The 22,969-nt window shown below is 34.7% G+C and overlaps 1 protein-coding gene across 1 annotated transcript in view; it reads right to left on the bottom strand.

Moving 5' to 3' along the window:
* LOC124365703 (high affinity cationic amino acid transporter 1-like) overlaps positions 1 to 22,969 on the bottom strand; it is a 38,480-nt gene that overhangs the window by 2,650 nt on the left and 12,861 nt on the right. Inside the window, exons 6-12 of the mRNA XM_046821640.1 lie at positions 20,107 to 20,256; positions 11,976 to 12,198; positions 9,442 to 9,581; positions 7,875 to 7,977; positions 5,706 to 5,875; positions 3,841 to 4,049; positions 1,253 to 1,361 (exon numbers count right to left, since the gene is read on the bottom strand). Of these exons, the coding sequence (XP_046677596.1) occupies positions 1,253 to 1,361; positions 3,841 to 4,049; positions 5,706 to 5,875; positions 7,875 to 7,977; positions 9,442 to 9,581; positions 11,976 to 12,198; positions 20,107 to 20,256 (1,104 nt within the window). The remainder of the gene's footprint in view (positions 1 to 1,252; positions 1,362 to 3,840; positions 4,050 to 5,705; positions 5,876 to 7,874; positions 7,978 to 9,441; positions 9,582 to 11,975; positions 12,199 to 20,106; positions 20,257 to 22,969) is intronic.

The following is a 22,969-nucleotide window of genomic DNA, read 5'->3' as shown; positions in this document are numbered from 1 at the left end:
GTCTTGAACGTAAACTTGTTTCCATACTATGAGGTTCATTTCTACCAATTGCACTAATATTCTAATAAATTGAGACGTTACACTATAGCAACTACAGTGACATTGATATTTGGATAAATAAAACATTTCTAAACTATGTTTACTACGGTATGGCTGCAAATAGAGAAATATTGGTTCCTTCGTATTATACGGAGGCCACTATATCACTATCTACTCTTTCTCATTACACAATGTAAGTAGATTTAGATTAGGTTATCGTAAGTGTGTTACTAGTAGTACTAAAGTTAAACTTTTCCGATGTTAGATCATGTTGAACGATCTGGCACATGATCTGAGGTCGGGAAAGTACCGATCGGAAATGCCTCTGGCCATCAGTGAAGCCTTCGGTGGCCCACACTTGTGGTGAAAAAAGAAAAACATCCTTTGAGACAATACTACCATTAAAGCTTAGATTAAGTAAGCACTTGGTAATTTGTTTTATTTATAATATGTACAAAACTCCAAAAAGAAAGTGAATCCCAAGAAAGCCACTCTGTTCCTATCTACTATCTGTTAAAATAGGGCTATAAAAGTAGGTAAATACAAACGTACGGATCACAAATATAAAAAATTAACAAGTGCTTACTTAATCTGAGCTTGAATTTAGGTGCTATCTCGAGGGATGTTTCTATTTTTTTCCAAAATTGCTCCACCGAAGCCCGCATTGATGGTTAAGGGCATTTCCAATCGGTACTTTCCCGAAGTCAGATCTTCCAACGTGATCTGACATCGGAAAAGTTGGACGATTTGGGATGTAATTTGAGGTTGAGAAAGTACTGATTGGAAAATGCCCCTAACCATCAGTGCAAACTTCGGTGGCATCACCCAAACTTTCACGCTTTTGGCAAAAAAAACCCCATGCGATAGTACCTAAATTCAAGCTCAGATCATGTGAGCGGTTGTAAAGATTATCTTTAACTTCAGTACTACTAGTAACATATTTATGATTGCAATCTAATTTATACCTACTTATATCCCATAATAACAAGTATGACAAGCCAAACATTGCTTCCTTTTAGCAGGTAGAAAACAAGAAACAATCTTCATAATGACATGTAATTTTCATAGTAAATCAAATAAAATCTGTTCTTTCTGACAAAGTAGTTGTTTTAGGTCTTTCATAAGAAAAACTCTTACAAAAATAGTCGCCTCCGGATAATACCAAAGTAGCTAAATAATAATTTAATCTGTAAAAAAGAAATATGAGTGTTACCTGCTGCAAGCAAGATAAGCAGACGATACCAGATGGACAGATCAATATGGCACATGAGGTAGATGTTGACAAATATGTTGAAAGTTTGAGTAAACGGCGAGCCAGGCGTCTGGACAATAAATTACGTTAGTGTCCCTCACTTGACAATATAATTCTTAAAATTCTAATGCTGAACTATGGAAAGATAGAAAATAAATAAAACGGATACATAGTACATATTATTACTTAACTATTTAAATTATAAATTCCAAAAGATTTTTACAGCCAAGTACAAGCATAATTTGGTTGAATTGCAAAAAATGTCAAGGTGTTTTTTGGTTAAAGAACAAGCTTTTCCCTAAAACTTTATAAAATATACTCTATTTTCAAGAATTCCCCAAAGTGCGTTTCCAATTTATTTTACTAGTTGTTTTACAAACGGGGTTAGAAAAATATTGTATTTAGTTAAGCTATTTCTGTGTCGAGCAAAAAGTTTGAAAGTCTACTTTCAAGAAAACTCATATCTGAACAATCAACAAAAGAGAAAAAATGGGTTAAATGAACTAAATAGTTTAAAACTTGAAATAGTTGAGCTCAAAAAAGAATTTAGGTTGACAAAGAAACTTGCTTTAAAGGAAGAAATTAGAAGAAAAAAAGATTGTTCTTAATCAAGCTTTAATAGATTCTTAAAAAAGTAAATATCCAATAAAATTAAAAATCCTTTTAAATTTAAAGCAACTTGGAATGTAATCAGGTCGAAGACAGGAAGAGGTATATGCTTATAAAGTAATAAGTAGTAGTAGTATGCATGAAGGTAGGGTAATAAATAATCCATTGAAGGTCAGTGAAACATTCAACAAGTTCTTTTTGTTGAATCTGTCTATAATTTAACAATACCCAATATTATGCCACCCAAACAATGTGAGGTTTTCAAATTAAAGACAAAATGAAAATTTTTATTATATCAGAACTTGACGTTCAAGTAATTTCTTCTTTCAAAAATAAATATTCACCTGGGGTAAATTAAATACCAATGAGTCTAGTAAAAAAAATCAGTAATATATTTTTTAAACTCATTAGTACATTTAATCAACTCCACACTCATACCATTGTATTTCCAAAACATAATTTCTATGATTAAAAGAGAAAATGTCAAAGACCGGTACATGTTACAGACCAGTTTCACTGCTTCAATCATTTTCAAAAATATTTGAAAGAATAGTGTGTAATCAACTACTCAAGTACTTGGAGTCAAATAATTTATTGGACAAGGAGTGGCATGGATTCACAACACCAATCCAAGTGAACTCTAGAAGAAGAGTGAGTTTTTTCTTTATGGTAGAAATGCAACTGCAGGCGTTCAGTTTATTAAAAACATTGTTGATGCATTAGATAGAGGAGAAAAAGTAATAGGCGTTTTACTTTATCTACTCCACACCTTTGACATAGTGTCTCGTCCCATATTAATTGAAAAGCTAAAAACCTAAGGAATACAATTTTTAATGTCACAGAACTCCAAAATACGAAAACAACAAACTAGAAACAATGTATAATTGATTGCGATATTATTGAACAATGTAATTCTGAAGTAACAGGTGTTCGGATAATCATGTGGCCAGTAAACCCAAAAAAAGTATACACACTTCACGGATGTCGGGGCAAGTCATAAGTTACTATCTGTAATGCCAAATTTTTGTTTTAAACCTGACACAGCGTTTTAAGCTACAGTAAAAGACATTAGTTGATTTAATTTTATATGTAATGTGTTGTTTTAGTATTATTTGTCTTAATAAATAATTTTGTCTAACTTACATGAAGGATTTTCAGAGAAACACTTTGCCTTCATCCCACTAGTTTTTAAAGAAATCCTTTTGTTGTGAACACAAAATTACAATATATGAATAATAATTATATCTTGTCAATGTTTTGTATGCAAAGTCAATTGATCTTGTCAAATTCAGGTATGATCTTGATGACAAAGAATGACATGATGAGAAAGATGAGACTGGGCATGAATGGTGAAAATTGATGGAACTGATGGACAATATTATGGGGCTTTCACATATGACGTAAACATGACCATTTAGAGTTAACCAGAATGCCTCATTTGTAATAAAAATGATGTTATACATTAACCACTCCAAAATAAGTGTATTCATGAAACATTTTGTTGTTGACCTTATGATACATGCTATATCAGATATAATGTTAAAAGTATCACTGTTTAGGTTTTTTACAAACTGATTTAATGTGGTTTAGTCTTAAAATTAAGTACACCTGACAGAGGAAAGATATTCTAAAAATTTGGAGTGGAAAAAGTTCCGAATCTGTTGATATTTTAGCACGTTACTCTAGAACACAACCTATTTTGTTCACATTTTCAGTCTTGAAAACCCAAACTTTATAATGGAGCAGTTCAATTATTCACAGTAGTAATTTTGTATTACACTTCTGATTTATGAGCTAGACCAATTCGTGTTCCTAAATTCAAAATTTTTAGAAAAACGTCATTTGTCAGTAAATGAATAACTGTAGGTTATGGTGAATTTTAATTACAAATCATACAAACAAACGTTATACTGAAGGTTGATATGTACTCATCAATGCACCTGGAACTTTTTTGGATGCTTTGTAGAAGTTGAGTGGTCAGGTATCCTCTTGAACATGATGAGGATGAAAGCGATGATCAGCACCAAAATGTAAGCAAAGTAAGGAGACATCGTAGAAGAAGAAAAAGAGGAAGAAGGAGACAGGGTGAGAACCGAGGCAACATTCTGCATAGAGGCCAGAGTGAACGCCAAGAGTCCACACGCCACAGCTGCAACAAACAAGACACACCGTTCCTCACTTCTCTCTGTCACAGTACATTGATGATGTAAGGATACCAAGTTTCTTTAACATAAGGATACCATTGGACCAAAATCTTACGTTCCGATATCCTATGATGTACATTGTAGAAGGCCCTTTATAAAAATGGTTTCATTATGTATCAAGGAATTTTTTTATTTTGAATTTATTTTAATGATTTTACATTTGAAAAATATTGTCCAGTTTTTGACATGTCCTATGACCTGTTCGCAATGGCAAGAATGCAAATGAACAGACATATGCTGATATTCAGCGAGTGCTACATGAGGTAACCTTTAATTTTTGTGTATTGGACTAAATCTACAATCATTAAAGGGTAAAAGGAAAATCCAAAAGTAATCAATTCATAAATAAAAGTGGTGAAAAATTAATATAGCCTGAAATGTTATTTTTTAACATTTTCAAAGTAATATATCTTCATCATATGTCATGGCCTCTAGGAAAGCTCAGTTTTACTATAATATTGTAAAGTACAATGTTACATAATAAAGATGAGAGTCTAACATCATTTAGAGACAAACTGGTCTAAAGAAATAAATGTGTACTTTTAAAAAATGTAACTTTACTTCATTGACATAATCACTACTAACAATGAAGCACTTGTCCTAATGAGTAGTTTTTTGTACCTGTTGCAAAGCAGTCTTTGTTTTGATGTTTCAGGCAATTCTCTACTAAGGTTTTGACATACCACTGTTTTTGAACTTCTTCCCATGTAACAGATCTTTTAGTAATATAAAGTCAACAAGTGAAAATCAGATGGTGGTAAATTAAAAAACTGTGGAGGGAAATGAGGCGGTATCTCACAATCTATTTTTATTATTCATGGTTTCTTGTGATAGTTGAGAAGCATAATGGGAGTGGGGGAGTGCCGATGGCCGAGCGGTCTGACTTTGGACTTTGAGTCTGAGTTAGAGATAGCGCAGGTTCTATCAGTACCATCGACCTTGTACTGTATCGACTCTCCCCCTTATTCTGTTTGATAAGATTCCCGCACAGGCCCGTGGCCCATGAGGACGGACAGAATAAGGCTTAAAAGGGGATTGGCTTCTTAAAAAATTTTTTTTTAATGGCAGACATTGATGATAGGCTGAAGAATCACATCTCTCCCCGAGATTCGTTACATGTTTGTAAATTGATTTGCTAGCTCCAGCTGATATTTAAGTAGTGTTTGCTGTTTATTGTACACAATCAGTTCAAGTTGCCAGAGAGGAAGTTGGAAACTTGAACTGTACGGCCACAACAGTGTTCATAAATTTATGAGTCTCAATTATATTTCAATATTATATCTATTTATAGAAAGAGATTTTTGCATTTCACACAACTTTCACCGTATAATTTGTTCAATTTTAGAGTAAATTTGCTGGTTGTTCGTCTTCATCGAGTACAAAATAAATCACAGAGCGTTCAACCAACGTGGAATTTTTAATGGACTTTCCATCATTACGTGGCCTCATCAGCAAATCAATGCTCATTCCAGTGATGCCACCTTAAATTTGTTTTACCAATTCCCTGGATCAGATTGTCTCTTTATTATTGAGTCATTGTACATTTAGAGATAATTAAAAAAAATAGCATTCTCACATTTATTTGCACAAGAGCTACTTACTGAGAATGAAGACGGTGAACCCAGTACTTGCAAAAGGAGACTTGTGAGGACCTTTGCCTTTTGTCTCAAAAGGTTGGGTGAACCTCTTGAAGGTTGAAGACTGCAGCAGAGGTGAACTCTCTGAGTCTGAAGTAAATTCCTGTAGTTGACGCTCTGCCTCCGTGCGGTATCTGCAATACCACAACCATACTAATAATAATACACCATATACAGTAGGTATCCTCTTGACCGATCTCTAATCCATCCATCGGCTTAACCATTGCTGTTCTAGGAAATGAGTCACATCTAATTTTAGCTGCACCCAGCGAAATAACAATTAACAAGTTACTAAAAGTCATCTCTTGTACAGTACTTTATATAGTGTCACAGTTTGTTGAGAACCATTTTTGCAAGTGTAATATATAATAGTTTGTCGATTTTCCATACAATGAGCAAAGTAAATACAAAACACCATTCTTTATATAAAAATAACATTAGTCTTGTGAAATTTTATAACCAACATAATGGCGATTTTTGCTTTAACCGAGTTTTCCAATTTTTTGTGATTGCAGATACATCCAACCAAGCCTTGGTCCCGTAGTTGGTCGGATAAGATGGCCGTACTTTACAAGTATGCTTTTTCGTTACATTATTTTTTAAGCCCCATCATCAATTTGATACAAGCTTTGGTTAGTATTTTTCATATTAAAATAATACAAAGTATCTATCAGTTATGATAATATAAAAAGTCAATTTTTTAGACAATTATTTATTTTAATTTAGTTTTTTATCCTCACTTTCTCTTGTTCATATAAAAAATTGAAGAAAACATTTTGTTTATGTTAAAAAAATTTTACTTTCAGATATTGAACCAAACAGCACAAATCACAGGTGAAAAATTCTTGTTTGAGATGATAAAAATGTTAAGTTTTGATTTTGGGTCAAATCACAATTAATTAGTAACTAAACAGAAATCAAAGTAGTGACTTATTATGTTTATTTGTGCGTTTAACTTCTAAATATTATAAAATATCTCTTTTAAGTAGAAGCTATTTAATTGTGTTTGAATAAAAAAGAATGTGAAACTAATATTAATTATCCCATAATTTTAATCATCTCAATGAGTAAACAGCTTTACTCCCCAAAAATATACAATGACATAAATACAATACGAACAGAAAACTATTCCAAAAAATTTTGTATAAATAAGGTTACTCTTCTAAAAGGATTAGATTTAGTGATCTCTAGTAATAAGCTTGCATGGGGTGTGGTCTGTGCACAATCTTGAGTTGTTAAAAATAATAATTGGCTATGGACTGTATTAGTATTTAATTTGTAAAAATACATACGTAAATATTATAGGAGACTGTTGAATTAAATGTAAAGAAAACTGAAATAAAATTATTTGCTTAGTTATAAGGAATTCGATGTTGTTTGTCAAATGAAAAAGTCATCCGAAAAGAGATAAAAGAGGTGACGTGGGCAAACATCAAGTGGCTAGGACAAGTTGTTCAGCTGTATTGTATGGACATTACCATCTCAATGTTCTCAATGGATAAAGAATGCAACCAATGTTGTATTATTAAAGTTATACAAATATGGTGAACTATAAATACCATATTACTACTTTGTGTTATGTGAGTAAAAACAATATTAGAAATATATAGTTAAAGTTAAGAAAAAAGTTTTTTGTTAGTTACAAGGGATAGATTCCAGTAATCCTTCCAAAACGTATACGTATTGTGAATATGTTACCAGTAAAAATGTATGCAAACATTTTGTAAACATGAAGAAAAAGAAATCTAACCAACAGTTATCTTATTGTTGATATTTTATTATATCGAAATAATGATAAGGGATATATTTTTTATAATTCTTTACTTTAGATTTTTCTTGACTATTTCCATTCAGTTTATTAAAAATAAATAGATATGTATGACATTTTAACTGACAACCCAGCTGACTTAAAAGTAATTTCGATGCTCAGAGATTACAATGATATGTATGTTTCGCTGTTGTTGTCATTAAATACCATAAATTTCACATAATGTCTTCTCAGTTTCAAATTTCAACTGATCATTTCCATGTGAAGCCTAAAGATCAGGAATCGGTACTAATTTTGAAAATGTAAGGTTCTGATATAACCATTCCATGTACCCTTATCAGCTCTAGGTAGAGTGTGACACCTACTTGAGAACGAGGGCGGAAATGGAAACGAGGTTATAGCCCACTAGGGAGGTCATGGACATGAGATCAAACAGGTCCTTGAGACTGAACATGAAAGCCATCGTACCTGGAACAATCATCGGCAAATCATGATGTGAGCGTTACAGTTCCATATAATTCATTCTAGAACCATAGTTGTCACCTGTACGTGTCAATATTCCGCTTACAAGAATTTTTATGATGATATTTTGTATCACTGAACAGTAGCAAATGACTGGAAAAATCCTGTTTCCTTAGAATTCAGGAGTCATAACGATCGAGTGTTTTAACCCTTTACGAATCTCTGAATGTAGATGTATAGCTTAAACGGTAGCAGAGTCCTAATTTGAGCGATAATTAGTAGGATAATCTTGTAATAATTTTTGATTGCTTGAGGATATTTATTGGGAAACAGTATGAAAGAAAGATTTATGTTCAGATTTACACTCTAGGAACTCTATAAAAATTGAACTCCACTGAGTTAAAAATATAATTGTTTGTGTAAAACTTGTGTAACTCGTTTATTGTTTACTTTAGCTGTAAACAGACATATCAGTAACCAGAATCAGCTTTGCAGCAACAGTTCTTTATCACGTTGTGTGCTATCCAGAATGTGATTAACTTACGTGGTAGGCTTATGTAATGTCACAGAGATACAAACTTCTGCCATAAGTAAAAAACTAGATGGCTTTGTGATGAATTGTCACTGTTATAAAGAGTGTTATTTGTGAGTAGGTTTGAATTTGTGTTTAGATCAAAAATAATAACCGAATCCTTGTTCTTCAGAAGAAAGCTATAAGGATTCTTGCTAATCTTGACCCTCTACAGACTTGCAGACCAGCTTTTACCAAACTAGGAATCCTCATAGTGGTGACTCTCTACATACTTGAAACCATAAAGCATGTAGATGAAATAAACTCTATTAGAAACCATGATCTACACCACTATAACACTCGTCATGGCTCCAAACTGGTCCTTCCGGTACATCGAACTACTCTCGGGGAGAAAAAACCGTCTTATGCAGGCAGTAAACTGAGGAACCACCTACCAGACTGCCTGAGAGACCTGACTGGCAATAAACTGCACCAGGAGCGAAAGAAGTGGCTGATCAAAAGACCGATCTACTCATTAAAGGAATTTTTTGAAAATACTGAAAAATAACATATACTTTTATGTATTTATGACACAATTGTAATTCTTAACAAATGCACAATAAAGAAAATTGTATTGTATTGTATAAAAAACACATGTAAGAAAGTACAAAAATATATCTCAGATAACCGCTAATGCTATTTGTTCACTTTCTACAAATATTTTTTCACAATCATCTTTTCTAGAAATCATTTGATAACAATACTTTGAATCAATATAGTTGGGATTACGTAAGTAGTAACTCTCACCGCTATTGCTGACTGTTTTTCCTTAAAAATTTAACTGTAAATTATAAAAAAAATCCAGTAATTGAATTTCCCCTACTCAAGTACACTATACACAGATGAAAACATAGCTTAAGGATTTATTGAGAGAATTTCGGAACACCCAAAGAGTTCACCTATTAAGATCCCAGATAAGATTGTTGCGACGAAGGGTGTCTTGAATCTAGGGTGAACACGGCTCAAGAACTTGAACAGTAGTCCATCTTTCGACATGGCGTACAGCACCCTTGGTAGAGGAAACATCCCTCCAATCAGGCTGAGGACATACAAAACATAAAATTACAGGTGTGTACACAATACGGTTTAGAATACACATAAGAGATCATTCTCGAAGTAAATCTCCAGGTGGGACTTTGTCTTTTTTTAAATTATGATTGACACTCGCATTTTCAGAAATAACCTGATTCTCTAGTCACAAAAATCAACACGTAAAATATATTTCTCACTACTGTTTTTGTTGATTATGGTAGCAGGGCATGACGAATGAATGCAGAGTACCTCTAACAAACAATGTGGCAGTGTAATTGAGGCGGGATATTAAGATTACAACAAAAACGCAAACCAACATGACAGAATGTGTCAAAAGGAAGCAAATACACAACTGGTCACTGTAACAAACAAAAAAACACAGCCGACAAAGTACAAATGATCGTACCACTGTTGAAACATACCCAATACAGATACCTGTACTTATGGTTTCTTCTTTGCAGTATTAAATTAAATATAAAACATAAACATAATATAGTACATAATAAATAATTTTGTATATAAAATATAAGTTTGTTTATAATAAAGTTTGTTAATGACGATGGAAGGTTTGAAATGATAGTAGGATTTCGGGCATTTATCTTCGTTATACATTACAAATTGTAAAATACTACGTTTCAAGTATTGAAATCTATCCTCTTTGTCAGGTGATGATATAATTAGTTCATGAAAAAAGGAAGGAAAGAAAGATAAAAAGAAGAGAAAGAAAAGTTTTTTGATACGTATTAAATAATTTCATAACATTCTAATTATATTTTTAATGATATCTAAAATTACATCTAAAACCACCAGAGTTGTCAAGCACTGAATAAGGTATACTGGAAAAAAATGTGTAATTGTCTGAAAAAATGGAAGTTATTACTTTTAAAATCATATTTTGGTAAACACATGTGTAACTGTGTAATAAAATTTAAGTTATCACTTATTATTTACTAAATCTAATTTTTAACATTTCAAATAAAGCGTTATTCACATTTCAGCTTATTAATATATAAAAATCTTGAAAGAAAAAGATTCCTCTTTTCTTACAATTTTGGATCAAAATGATATTTTAAGCTAAGAATACAAGGTTGCAAGAGTACAAATTATTGTTAACACGTTCACGACTTGTACACCATCGGGCACACGAGATCTTTCACAACTGCCGTTGTGTACCCGATGAGGTACACATTGCTATGCATTTCATTATTGCGTTTTTATTGTTTGCCTGTCTTTGTAGTTTGTTAAATTTGATCCCGCGCTTAAATAAATACCCCAGACTATCATGTACCCCGTTGGGCGTACGATTGCTTAATTTTTAAGGTAAATTAATATTTTTAGGTACCCCTTGGGATACACGGAGAAAAATTTTTAAAAAATTAATGAAATAATTGTTTTGGTGCTAAATTGTGAAGTCTACACATCTTTCTTGTTATACTTTGAATGGTTTTTTTGCCATTATTATTGAAAAATTCTATGGCAAATAAAAAAGTTCGGAAAAATGCTGATGTTGTGAACATGTTAATGAAACAGCACCATTACTCTTCTATACATTTTTAATGAATGAATTATTTGAATCGTTACTTCAAATCCCATGCAAAATTTTATCTTTTGAGGATCATTGAATAATATGTGTTTTTTCACAAACCTAAACATCCAAGATACACAGATAAAAGCAGACAAGCCTTTTGAATATCTAGTACTCAGGGTTGCCAACAGAACGCCTTAAAAGATCATAAATAAGACTTTTAAATTCAAAACTAATTTGGATACCTCAAATGTTTTATTATATTTAACCACTACTAAATAATCAAATTGTTGAATTCTCTATAGACTCAAATATTTTTCTAGTAGAACATTACTAAAACGACTTATTGTTGTATATATAAATAGGGATGATTTTTATTATCATTAGTGTGTTCGCAAGTTAGAGTGTAAAAGAATAAGAATATATTTTATTTCCATCTTTGACCTGTGGATAACAAAACATAATGAGAACTTAGATCATAAGCTAAATAGACAAAGTTAGGAAACAAGAGACAGTAAAAATACCTAATTGGTCAATATTGTTGAGCCAAACTTTTACCTTTTTGGAAAAAAATTTAAAACTAGCAATTCGTTTTATATTATCAGGTAAAAGATTGAAGCACTTTGGACCTAAGTATACAAACATTTTTGCAAAAAAGATTTGTATACTTTTAGTAAAAAAAAAGAAAAAAAACTGTCAGTGCTTCAAGTACCATGAAACAAATTTTCAATTACACTACTACCGCTCTTTTTGAAAAATGCTAGGAGACAAAAGGTTGTTAATGGGTAGAATTTGCAGATTTTTGAAAACGTAGTCTTTATTCTGAAACTGATAATGTTCAATACTATTTTATGCCATGATATTGTGAATTCACACCTGGCACTAAGACCAAGCAGACCACCAATGGTGACCACCCAGTTAGCCCAGTCTAGGCCCAGTTCCGTGAAGACATGAGTCAGTGGTGCTCCCACATCCTGAAGGTAATAGGGCCACATCAATGTCAGCACGGAGGAGACGCCAAAGTACGCCAAGAATATGATCAGCAGAGAGACGATTATCGAGACGGGGATCGCTCGACTTGGGTTCCGTGCCTCTTCTCCTGCAACATAACCGCCATTTAACCCTTTAGGGTGGCTTATCGGATACTAACTGTCATCCAAAATTATCACCAGTAACAGTTTGTCACATTACATCCGTCACATGGAAACATCCCATGACGCCATGTGGTGAAATCTGCTGGCATGTCGGTTAACTATTTCGGACTGTACTTAAGTGTGGACTATATTGAATAAGGTGTTTATTAGTTAGTTGACCTTACACAACTGATTACTATTGTAATTGTGTACAACAAAGACAGAAAAATTGTTTAGAAAATTGAGCATCTTTGATTTGGCTCAATTAGATTGTCTATCACAGCCACCTTCTCTCATTGTCTTGTGCTGTACCTATTGAAGTATGCACGCAAATGGAGACTGCCTGATCCACTTCTTGTCTTCTCACAATTACTGATCAGGCTGAGCTGATCTGACTGGCTTCTTTCCAATCATCTAGACAATAGACAATAGACAAGAATCTTTATTTGTAGTTTCTTCAAGGAAATACAATGGCGTCAACAGAAATTAAATGATATATTTTATGTCTCTTGCTTTACAATATTGTAGAATTCGTTGATAGTGTAGACAGGTCGTTCCACTAGCCAAGTCCTGGAGACGTCTCTTCAGTTCATTTCCTCTGAGGTTTTTGAGGTTTTTGTGGAAGTGAGTTTAGAACTTTACGGCCCAGGTAGGATGGTTTTTTACTAAAATGTGTTGTCCGATGGGTAGGAAGAGGGTAGTTTAATGCTCCTCGTGTATTGTATGAATGAATGTCTTCATTCCTGGGAAAGTCCATCTGGTCGGTGTAAATGACTGCTGCAAGAAGATAAAGTGCTGTTACGGTTAGGAGCTTCAGTGACTTGAAGGCATCTCTGCAGCTGTCTGCATGATTCAGGTTTGCAAGTGCTCTGACTGCTTTTTTCTGAAGGACTAAAACTTTATTCATGTTGCACTCAGATGTTCCTCCCCAAGATAGTATTCCATATCTGATATGGGATTCGACAAGAGCATAATAAGCTGCTTTGGCTGCATCTGTGCTTGCAATCCACTTTATTCTTCTTACCACGTAGATGCCTGAATGAAAGTTTTTTGGTGAGGTTGTGTATGGGTCATTCCATGAAAGAGCACTATCTATAGTTACACCCAGTAGCTTTGTTGTATTGTCAACTATAATATTGGGAGTTTCCGGGATTTGCTCATGTCTTCTGCTGAAGTTGATCTGAGTGGTTTTAGACGGATTTATTGCGAGATCGTTTTGAAGACAGTATTGCATTGCATTGTCAGTTGATGTTAAAAATGTCCATGTGTAGTCCGAGAGGTGTGTCATTTGTAAAAAGTAGAGTTGTGTCATCTGCATATAAAATGGGTTGAACCCTGGGGTTATTAATGTAATTAGAAAAGTCATTGGTAAAGAGTATATATAGAAAAGGACCAGGACTGACCCTTGGGGTACTCCTCTACTTACTGGAAGTTGTGTAGATCTATACACACATTTTTTCTTGTTTGCAATTTGTTGAATTTCAACAATTTGCCTTCGACCAGTTAAATAGCTGCCCAGCCAATCTTTTGATAAACCTTTTTATCCCCAAAGTTGGTAGTTTTCTCAAAATGAGATCATGGTCAAGACAATCAAATGCTTTACTATAATCCAGCAAAACGGCCGATACAAGCTTCCCATCTTCCAGGTGATCAGTTATTTGTTCAAATCAGACTTGTGAGAGCTGTGGTTGTTGACCTTCCTTTAAGAAAACCGTGCTGGTTATTTGATTTCAGGCTGTTTTGTTCAAGGTGTTTTGAAATACGTGAAAGTGCTATTTTTTCTGCTATTTTTGAAAAGGTTGATGTCAATGAAATCGGGCGATAGTTTTCTACTTTTGTAACTGGACCTTTTTTATGCTTCGGATATATTTTGGCAATTTTCAAAAGAAGATGGAAAATGACCAGATTTGAAGGATTTATTTATAATGTTTACCAATGGTGGTGCTAATTGTTTAGCACAGTGCTTTACAACTTTTGAAGGGACTTCATCCAGTCCACAAGAAAGCTTAGATTTGAGGGAGGATATCACTGATAGGACTTCTTTTATGGTTGTTGGTGTAAGATTCAATAGCTGTTCGTTAAAGTCTGGAAAGGTGAGTGGTTTGGTTATGGTTATGTTATCCAGTTTTTTTTTTCTATTTTCTTTTAGTGTGGAATCTGCTATTGTTGAAAATGGTGGTTGAAGAAGTTAGCTATTTGGGAAGGATTACTTAGCATATTCCCTTCTACTTCAAGCATGAGTTTGGGTTCTTCTTTTTGTTTAGACTGCTTTTTCTGAATTTATAATGTTCCACAAGGCTTTGGGTTTGTTGTCTGAGTTAGAGATATATTCAGCAGTGACATTTCGCTTAAGATTTCTTAGCTTTAAATCATAAGCTTTCTTTTTTTGTTATCATAAGTATTCTGTCGTTTTCACTTCCAGTAAGTTTGTACCTGCGTAGAGTGGTTAAAAATTCTTCTTTTGAGCATAGCTGTCTCTTCGTCGTAGTGGACTCTCAGTTTTATTTCTTGTTTTTATTCTAACCTGTTTTTTGGGGCATACTTTATCTAATGTGTACCTTACAATTTGTTGAAAGCAGTCATAGGCCTTCTCTGTGTCATGAGTTTCAAACACACTTTCCCAGTTTTCTTCTGCAAATTCACTTCTCAGACAGTTGAGGTTCTGAGTAGAAAAATTTCTCTTTTCACAAGCAGGTTTCTTGGAAGGTTGTTCGAATTTCACTTTCAGAAAGCAGATTTGACCAGTATGGTCTGAAATACCAGCTTGAAAAATTGTAAAGTCAACAGTGTCTTGTGAGATGTTTGTACAAATACAATCGATGGAGGTTGTTGATAGGTTAGTTATTCTTGTAGCTGGAAGGGGTAGCCGTCTAATACCGAAGGTCAGCAGTTCGTTTTCTAGAAGTGTGCTGTCTGAATTTACTGTTAGGCGATCTATATTTATGTCTCCTATTAAAACAAAGGGTTTGGTTTCAGGTTGGATTGAAATCTATCAAATCTATCACTCTAGCCTCATCTATTGGGAAAACCTTCTCCCAAAAACTTGTCTTCTCCTATTCTTTTCTACGCTTGACTTATTTTCTCCTGCTTTCCAAGTCAAGGTGGGTCAGCATATGTAAAGGGAGAGCTTGATGTCTATTATGCAAACTCTGGATACCTGTTTAAAAATAGCCTTCTCCAGGTAGAGCAAAACGCTGCATGGAGTGACTTTTAGTTCTCCGCTACTCGTGGGAACACTATGAGTAACACTGAAAAACAAAAACTAAACCAGAGAACTCTAGTAGCTCTCAAAATTTGGATAAAAGACAACGAAAACAAACAGAGAGATTAGTAATGGGTGAATCTGTCCCTTGCAATCCTAAACACTCAGAACAACCATACGAGACAGAAAGGCTTCCCAGTGGTTACAAGTTGAACATGAATGAAGGTGGAGACTGCATCTTTGACAATGAGTAGATTGATCCTGCAGTCACCTTTCCCCAGAGTAGTATCTGTCTTCTCTCCTTAGATAGATCAGTCAGTGTCTTCTCAGGTTGTGAGTCTAATCACGGGATATAGTCACCTGAGGAAGCATCTTCACAAAGTTGACATTTTCCGGGAGGATCCCCCTACAGATTGTGAGACAGGCAGGAAGAAACTGCTTGACACCTGTTTTTTCCCCCACTTTTAAGCCTTATTCTGCCAGTCCTCATTGGCCACTGGCCTCTGCAAGGATCTTATCAAACAGACAATAGACAATATCCTTTATTTTCATATTCATCAAGAAAAGAGACAGCGTCAAATACATTCTTAAAAAGTACAAGTTGAAACATTTATGTTAACTTTTATTAGTAGGGGTGTTGATGGTCATAAATTCTTCTAAGGCTGTATACAGTCTTTTCCACTAGCCACTTGAACATTTTCCTCTTCAAAACTTGTGGGGCCAAGGTTCCTTAAGTTCTCCTGGTAGCATATTGTACAACCTGACACCTGCATAGGTTGGCTTCTTGGCGAATAGAGCTGATCTGTGGGCTGGCAGATTGAAGTCATTGCCATGTCTTGTTTGGCGTTCATGGATATTACAGTCCTTAAGCAGTTTTGTCTGATAGCCAGTAATATTACCTCCGTAATGTAAATAGACACCACTGTGGAGTATGTCCAAGTCCTTAAAAAGCATCTCTACAGCTATCTTGAGGATTTAAATCAGCCATGATTTGCACTGCACGCTTTTCTGCATAACTAGGACTCGCTGAAGGTTGGTGATAGAAGAGCCCCCCCCCCAAAGCACTATTCCCATAGCGAACTTGTGTCTCGAAAAAGCGCAAAGTAAGCGATTCTAGTAGCTTCTGGTGTGCTAATGTGTTTAACTCTCTTTAAAACAAAAAGAGCTGTGCTGAGTTTTGAAACACATTATGTCTACATGTTGATTCCATGAGAAACGATTTGTCAATTGTGGACACCCAAATACTTTGTAGAGAGGCACTTGTTCTAGGTCCAGTGGCAAAGATACATAATCTTGATGTCTTCCCCATATGAATGCATTTGGTTTTGGATGCATTGAAAAATCAGATTGTTGTTCAGGCAGTAGTGCTTAGCTCTAGTTATTGATGTGTAGGTGTCAATTTTCCAGTGCCTGCACTGACTTGTTGTTTGTGACGAGCAACAGTGTCATCCGCAATATGACACTGGATAGCAACCCACTTTTAAATTTCCCCAAGTGCTCCTGAAGGTCTCCAATGAAAGCACAAACTATACAGGCCCCAAGACAGATCCTTGAGGAACACCTCTTTTACTATTTCCATTGGTTCGGATGTTTTCAACTGTGATATTTCCCTTAAGAACCTGTTTTGATCTCCACTATGTTCCTAATATATAAAATTCTACCCTGCAAGTAACTTTCAAACCACTTTAGTGCTATATATCCTTGATGCCTAAAGAGCTAAGTTTTTGTCAATAATAATCTGTGGTTAAAGCAATCGAAAGCTTTGCTTAGATCTAGAAAACACTACAAATATTTTTCAACTCCTCAAAGTTGTCAATGAGGTGCTCAACCAAATCAATGAGGGCACTGGTGGTTTGATCTTCCCGATATGAAAGCCATGTTTGTCTCTCTGGTAGGTTGCGATTTATCTCCAAATGCTGTGTAAGACGTGTCAATATGACCTTTTCCATGACTTTTTGTCACTGTAGGAATTAAAGAGGATGGGCCTGAAATTCTGCACTTCCTTTTAATAATAACCAAGGTAATAACCTTCAGTTTGTGCAGAGGGTACACTTTGGAGGTTTTCAGATTCTCAGGACATCTACCCTGAGTTTTAGGGATTTGTTAACGATACTGGCAAACTTCATTTCTGCAGAACTTTAATATTTTGGAATTTATCCCATCTACTCTCCAGTGGATCTTTTGGATTTCATAGAAGAAATAACTTTCAGTACCTCTTCTGATGTTACCAACTTGGAATTCGTTGAGTGCTGTTTTGTAATGATCTCTTGCTCCTCGATCACTGAAGTTTCTGGGAGAATTGTTATTGGTTAGAGTATCCTCCGCTGTATCACAAAGAATTTATTAAAGTATTCTGCAATTTCTTTCAGGTCTTCAACTGTATTGCCATTGATATTCAACTGCCAGACTGTTTTTTCTGAGTCCTTTTTTTTCGATTTCCTTTCAACTGTTGACAATCTCCCATACAGCCTTACTTTTTGTTACTTGCCTGAGCTATTCTTTGTTCACACTTTGTTTTTCTGAGTACTCACAGCTTCATATCATATTCCTTCTTCTTTTGTAAAGCTATATATATATGTCCTCTTCCTTTTTGCTGAGTGTACATTTTTTCGTTAGCTCTTTGGAAGTCTGCTCGCAAGTTCATCTACTTCTGTGTTGTAAAGTCGTATGTTTTCTTTTGTTAATTCTTGATTTTTTAAGGGGGGCATGTGATGTCTAGTGCTGTTGTAATTGTACTAATGAAAACTGAGTATGCCCTCTTTCTAACTGTAGGTGCTGACTCGACTCTTTCCCAGGAGTTTGATGCAAGGAGGTTGATAGGTTTGAGAGATTGTGAAAGTTGAAAATCCCGTCTGGTCATGTTAATAGGTCTTTTTTGCTTCACAGTCTACTTCAAGCTTGCAGAGCTGTCCTGTATGATCAGAAAGCGAGGTATTGGATAACCTCAACGTTAACCTTCCCCAAGTCCAGATCGGTGCATACTACATCTATTGAAGTAGCAGTGGTGGAGGTTATTCTGGTTGGGGGCAGAGGAATCCTTGTTATGTTGAAAGTGGCAAGCATTTCACTTACTGCAGTTTTTTCTCTTGATTGTGTCAGACTATCCAACGTTAAGGTCCCCCAGAATGCAAATTCCAGAATAAAAGGAGAGTCAATATACTACAAGGTTGATAGTACTGGTAACAAGTACAACGGTCACAGACAGGATTTGAACCTGCACTATCTCTAGCTCAGACTAAGAGTCTAACGTCTAAGACCGCTTAGCCATCGGCTCCCAATTCTTTGATTGTCTTGCAATAGCAAGGGAGCGCTATGCTATCTTTGGTTGTCTGGTGAATTCCGGAAGACCTGATTGGTTGATTTTGGCAGTTAATAGAACTTCTAAAACTGTAAATTGGTTGGCCATGGTATACTTCCCGGGTGCATAACAGGCTCTTGAGGCTTAAGGGCATGGTAATAGAAGAAGAGATAGTATGAAATGTGCAAAAAGGATATGTACATAATCAGTGATACGCTGAGGCAGGTATATTAAAGGACAGATGGGCAAATGAGTGTATAAGTATGAGTTATGAAGAGGAAAAGTGGAGTAAATAACAGTTAATTCCGAATTTTACAAGGTAATTGAAGACGATGACCCCAGATAACCAAACACCATGAATGATGCAAGGTTATGTCAAAATGTACACAGATATGATACAAGACGTGGGCGTTCACACTAGTTAATGCATCAACTGCACTGCAACAGCAACAGCAGAGAGTGCTTACACAGCTGATAGCAACGCCATAGCAGTTTTAATGTAGATAGCTTAATGAGTGGAAAGTGAGATGGTAGATTTTAATCACGGGTTATATTTTTTGTAGTTAAAATGGAAGTGTTGGTCAAAGAGAAAGTGGTTCACCCAATGTTGAAAATGCAGTACTTTGATTGTGCATACATTTTTTTAATATGAATTAATATATAAAAAATTTATTTTAATTTATTTGAAAAGTTACTCTGTGATTCTAATAATAATTTATTGACAACCTAATTATTTAATTCCACAGACATGGGTGTAATTCAAAAAATTCAATGAGTGACACTAAATCTTACTTAAACACCATCTTGTGTAACAAAATACTTTTCAGAGTTAACAGAGGTCAGGATTTAACTGTGACTACATGGCAACAGCCATGTCGGGGGGACTGCAGCTCGACAGCATGTTCTGACACATCTCTGGTGTGAATGTGCCAGGACATTACATTGCCAACGATGCTGTGCTGGGGCTGTATTGTTGACATGTTTTATACTGTGAGAAATGCCCATTGCTGTTAACATTCATTATTAATTAGATTAAGAAATAAATATCCTTATTTTATAGATCAGTCAGATTATGTTATGAAATAATTTATAAAATGTTGTATGAAGGTTGTTTTTGATGATGGAAGGATTGTGTTAAGTTTGAATAATTAGTATTGTGTTTTGTTTTCATTAAGTGCATGTTTTCGAGTTAGTGGAATTGATAACATGGTGGTTATGATTCCAGATTTATGTGTGTCACAACACTTTGGTATGATTTGTTTACTTTAACCTAGATTGTAGTTTTGTGTTAGGTTGTGTTTGGTTTGTGTGACCTGAGGAAAAGATGTTTTGAAACAGTTCAGGTATATTTGGAACTTTTTCCACTGGTCTCACCTGAAGTAGTGATGATGTCGAACCCAACAAAGCCATAGAAGCAAGTTGACACTCCTATCAATGTTCCATCCCATCCATAGGGCAAGAACCCTCCGTCCCCATAGCCAACGGGAACCTCAGAAGATGGTATTTCCCAGTTCATGAAGTTAGCTGCACAAAAATCAGTCATTTCCAGCATACACTCTGTATTTTTACATTGTCTTTAAAACAAGTGATTAAAATTTAATTCCCATACGATTATTATGATCAAGGGTTCAATGTGGCACAAAAAACCCTGAAGTAGAAAATTAGCATTTCAGCTTGACAGTTACAACTCTAAAGCTGAAACTATTTCATCCAGGACTTTTGTTGAGCATCTTAAAAATATCTATAATTTTTGTAAACAAATTACAAAAGCTACCAAACCTTATGCCTGTTTTAAGGAAACTTGGTAAAAAAACTTACTTTTTTAACCAATATAATAATCTGAATTTTATCACTCAGATATTTAATGAACGAATGGTTCTTGCACTCAAAATAAACCAATGACATCCCATTTTAAAGATTAAGTTACATTTTGTAAATTTTCCAATCCATATCGTTGTTGTTAACACTCTAAATGCCACAAGATCAAATTCAAATTGACATCTAAGAAGTTTAGTTTGGTGCTGAAGAAATCCCCCAGTGCTGAGTATTCATCCTGTTTTTGGTGGTTTTTAACACACTATTGAACAAGCCATTTAATGTTTATTTTTTTCCTGTATAGCAAACATTTATAAATATTTTATGTGCATATTAGGAGGGATTGGAAATATAAATGTATAATTCAATTATTTACTAATATTTGTATAATATTTACAATTAAGTTTGGCTGGAGTAAGTTTGTTTCATTGCTTAGAATAGATTATTTTGGCATTTATACTCCCGATGTAAAGTAATCAATAAACTGGTCCAATTTTTACTTTCATCCCTGACCCAGATGAGATCCTCTTCCATCAGCCGGTTGACAATGCGTGATGTCTGATCGTTTAGAAAAGTATGGACTGGACACAAGACTCTAGCATTGAAATTCTTCTGGTGTGACCTAGTCTGGTAGCGATCACTTGTTTAACAAAGTACGGGTCTCTTTGCCCCTTTGTTCCCCGTTTGTGTGTGATAGACAGAATGTGTCCCACCGCCGATGCTAGTGACTGTTGCTGCTGAGTGATAGTGGTGTCAACAACGACCTACCTACCCATGAACATCAGAGATCCCCCTGGAAGCCCTAATTATCCAATCTAGATGTTCCGCCCCGTGTATCTGGTCTGAAGCGAGAACGATATCGGTGAGTTGGCATCGCTCGTTACAAAAACCTCTCTCTACCGATACTGTAGACCCTTCCCAACAATCTGTTTGTTTTATAAACTATCAATTATTCATTGCTCCTCCAAAACCGGATGTAAACGTTAGCTTGATAGTAGTATCACACTATTCTCCTTATTTATTTAACTACCATCACACAAACAGGAAACAACACTTTGTAATGAAAAAATGCAGAAATGCACAAGTGTTACCGTCATAAAGAAATAAGTAGATATGAAGTTGGCTAATGGATTGGGGGACATAAGATTAACATTGAAAATTTGAAAGCCTGTTTGGCAGAGGCCTAAAATCAGATTTATTTTAAATCCACATAAGACACATCTAGAGTGTAAGAACTTTCGGTTGTACCGAATATGTATTTAAAATAATAATTTAATACACCTAAAATACCATACAAAAACAAAAACATTCTTTAAAAAATTTAAGAGGATTTTAATAATAATGCTAACCTTAAATGTAAGCTTTAAAGTACAATTCATTTGTACATTTGTATTCGTACGTATTCATTTTAGATACAGTAATTCTATTATATTCTTTCTGATTGCCATCTTTTTCATGTACGCCAATGTCCCAATTTCTTAATCGACCAAAAAACAGGTTTTTATCTGTTTGTATGTCTCGAGGACAAACTGACTTGCAGGGTTGATATTTTGCTTCAAGCTTCATTTCTGTAAAGATTGAATTCAATGATGGTGCAAGTTACTCCATGGGATTAGGCTGACAGTTAAAGGACATTTTTACATTGGTTATATGAGTAACCTTGATCCCAATGAGAAAAACACAGAATAAATAAATTTGTAAACAAATTCAGTGCAATAATATGAAATTTTAAAATTTGACTTAGTAACACACGTAGCATGATGTAAAGCTAGAAACTTGAAATTTTGCATGCAACCTCAGCAAAGCGTGTTAAATACGACACTTGGTGAGGTGTACTCCTAGAATAACTGAATACTAGAAGTGTGTAACTGACTTAAATAGGCATTGCATCGTAATTCCCGCAAACCCATCCACCATCGAATGGACAAATTCCTGTCTTCAACAGCTAAGCCAGTGTGTTGTTGACTATTTGCAGAGTGGAGAAAGCAGCCATCTTGTACCAGATGACCATTTCAAGAAAGCCATTATTAGGAACTCCGAAAATATTAATGTTACAGCAAACATTAAATTGGGAACGTTTTTAATATACGTAATTTGCATACTACCAATCAGCTGTTGACTGCAAACAGGTGTAGTAGACTTGTGGCAATACATTAAAATTAATACAGAAAATACTAACAGCAAGCAAAATATTACTTACAAAAGTACGCTACTATATTAATCTATCTTCATTTTTCAAACACAAAGTACAACAAAATAACGTTTTCACAGGAAGAAAATTTGTGTACTGCTGATCAGCTGACAATTAATGATAACACAAAATCATTATTATATTGTCAAATCCTGTCAATTGATTTTCAAATCCGAATCAGTGAAAATTCTGTGGATTTGAAACTCAACACATCACTAGTTCATTTGTATT

The sequence above is a fragment of the Homalodisca vitripennis genome, chromosome 7 (genome assembly GCF_021130785.1).
Source record: "Homalodisca vitripennis isolate AUS2020 chromosome 7, UT_GWSS_2.1, whole genome shotgun sequence".
Lineage (NCBI taxonomy): Eukaryota > Metazoa > Arthropoda > Insecta > Hemiptera > Cicadellidae > Homalodisca > Homalodisca vitripennis.
This window is presented reverse-complemented; position numbering and strand designations above follow the sequence as displayed.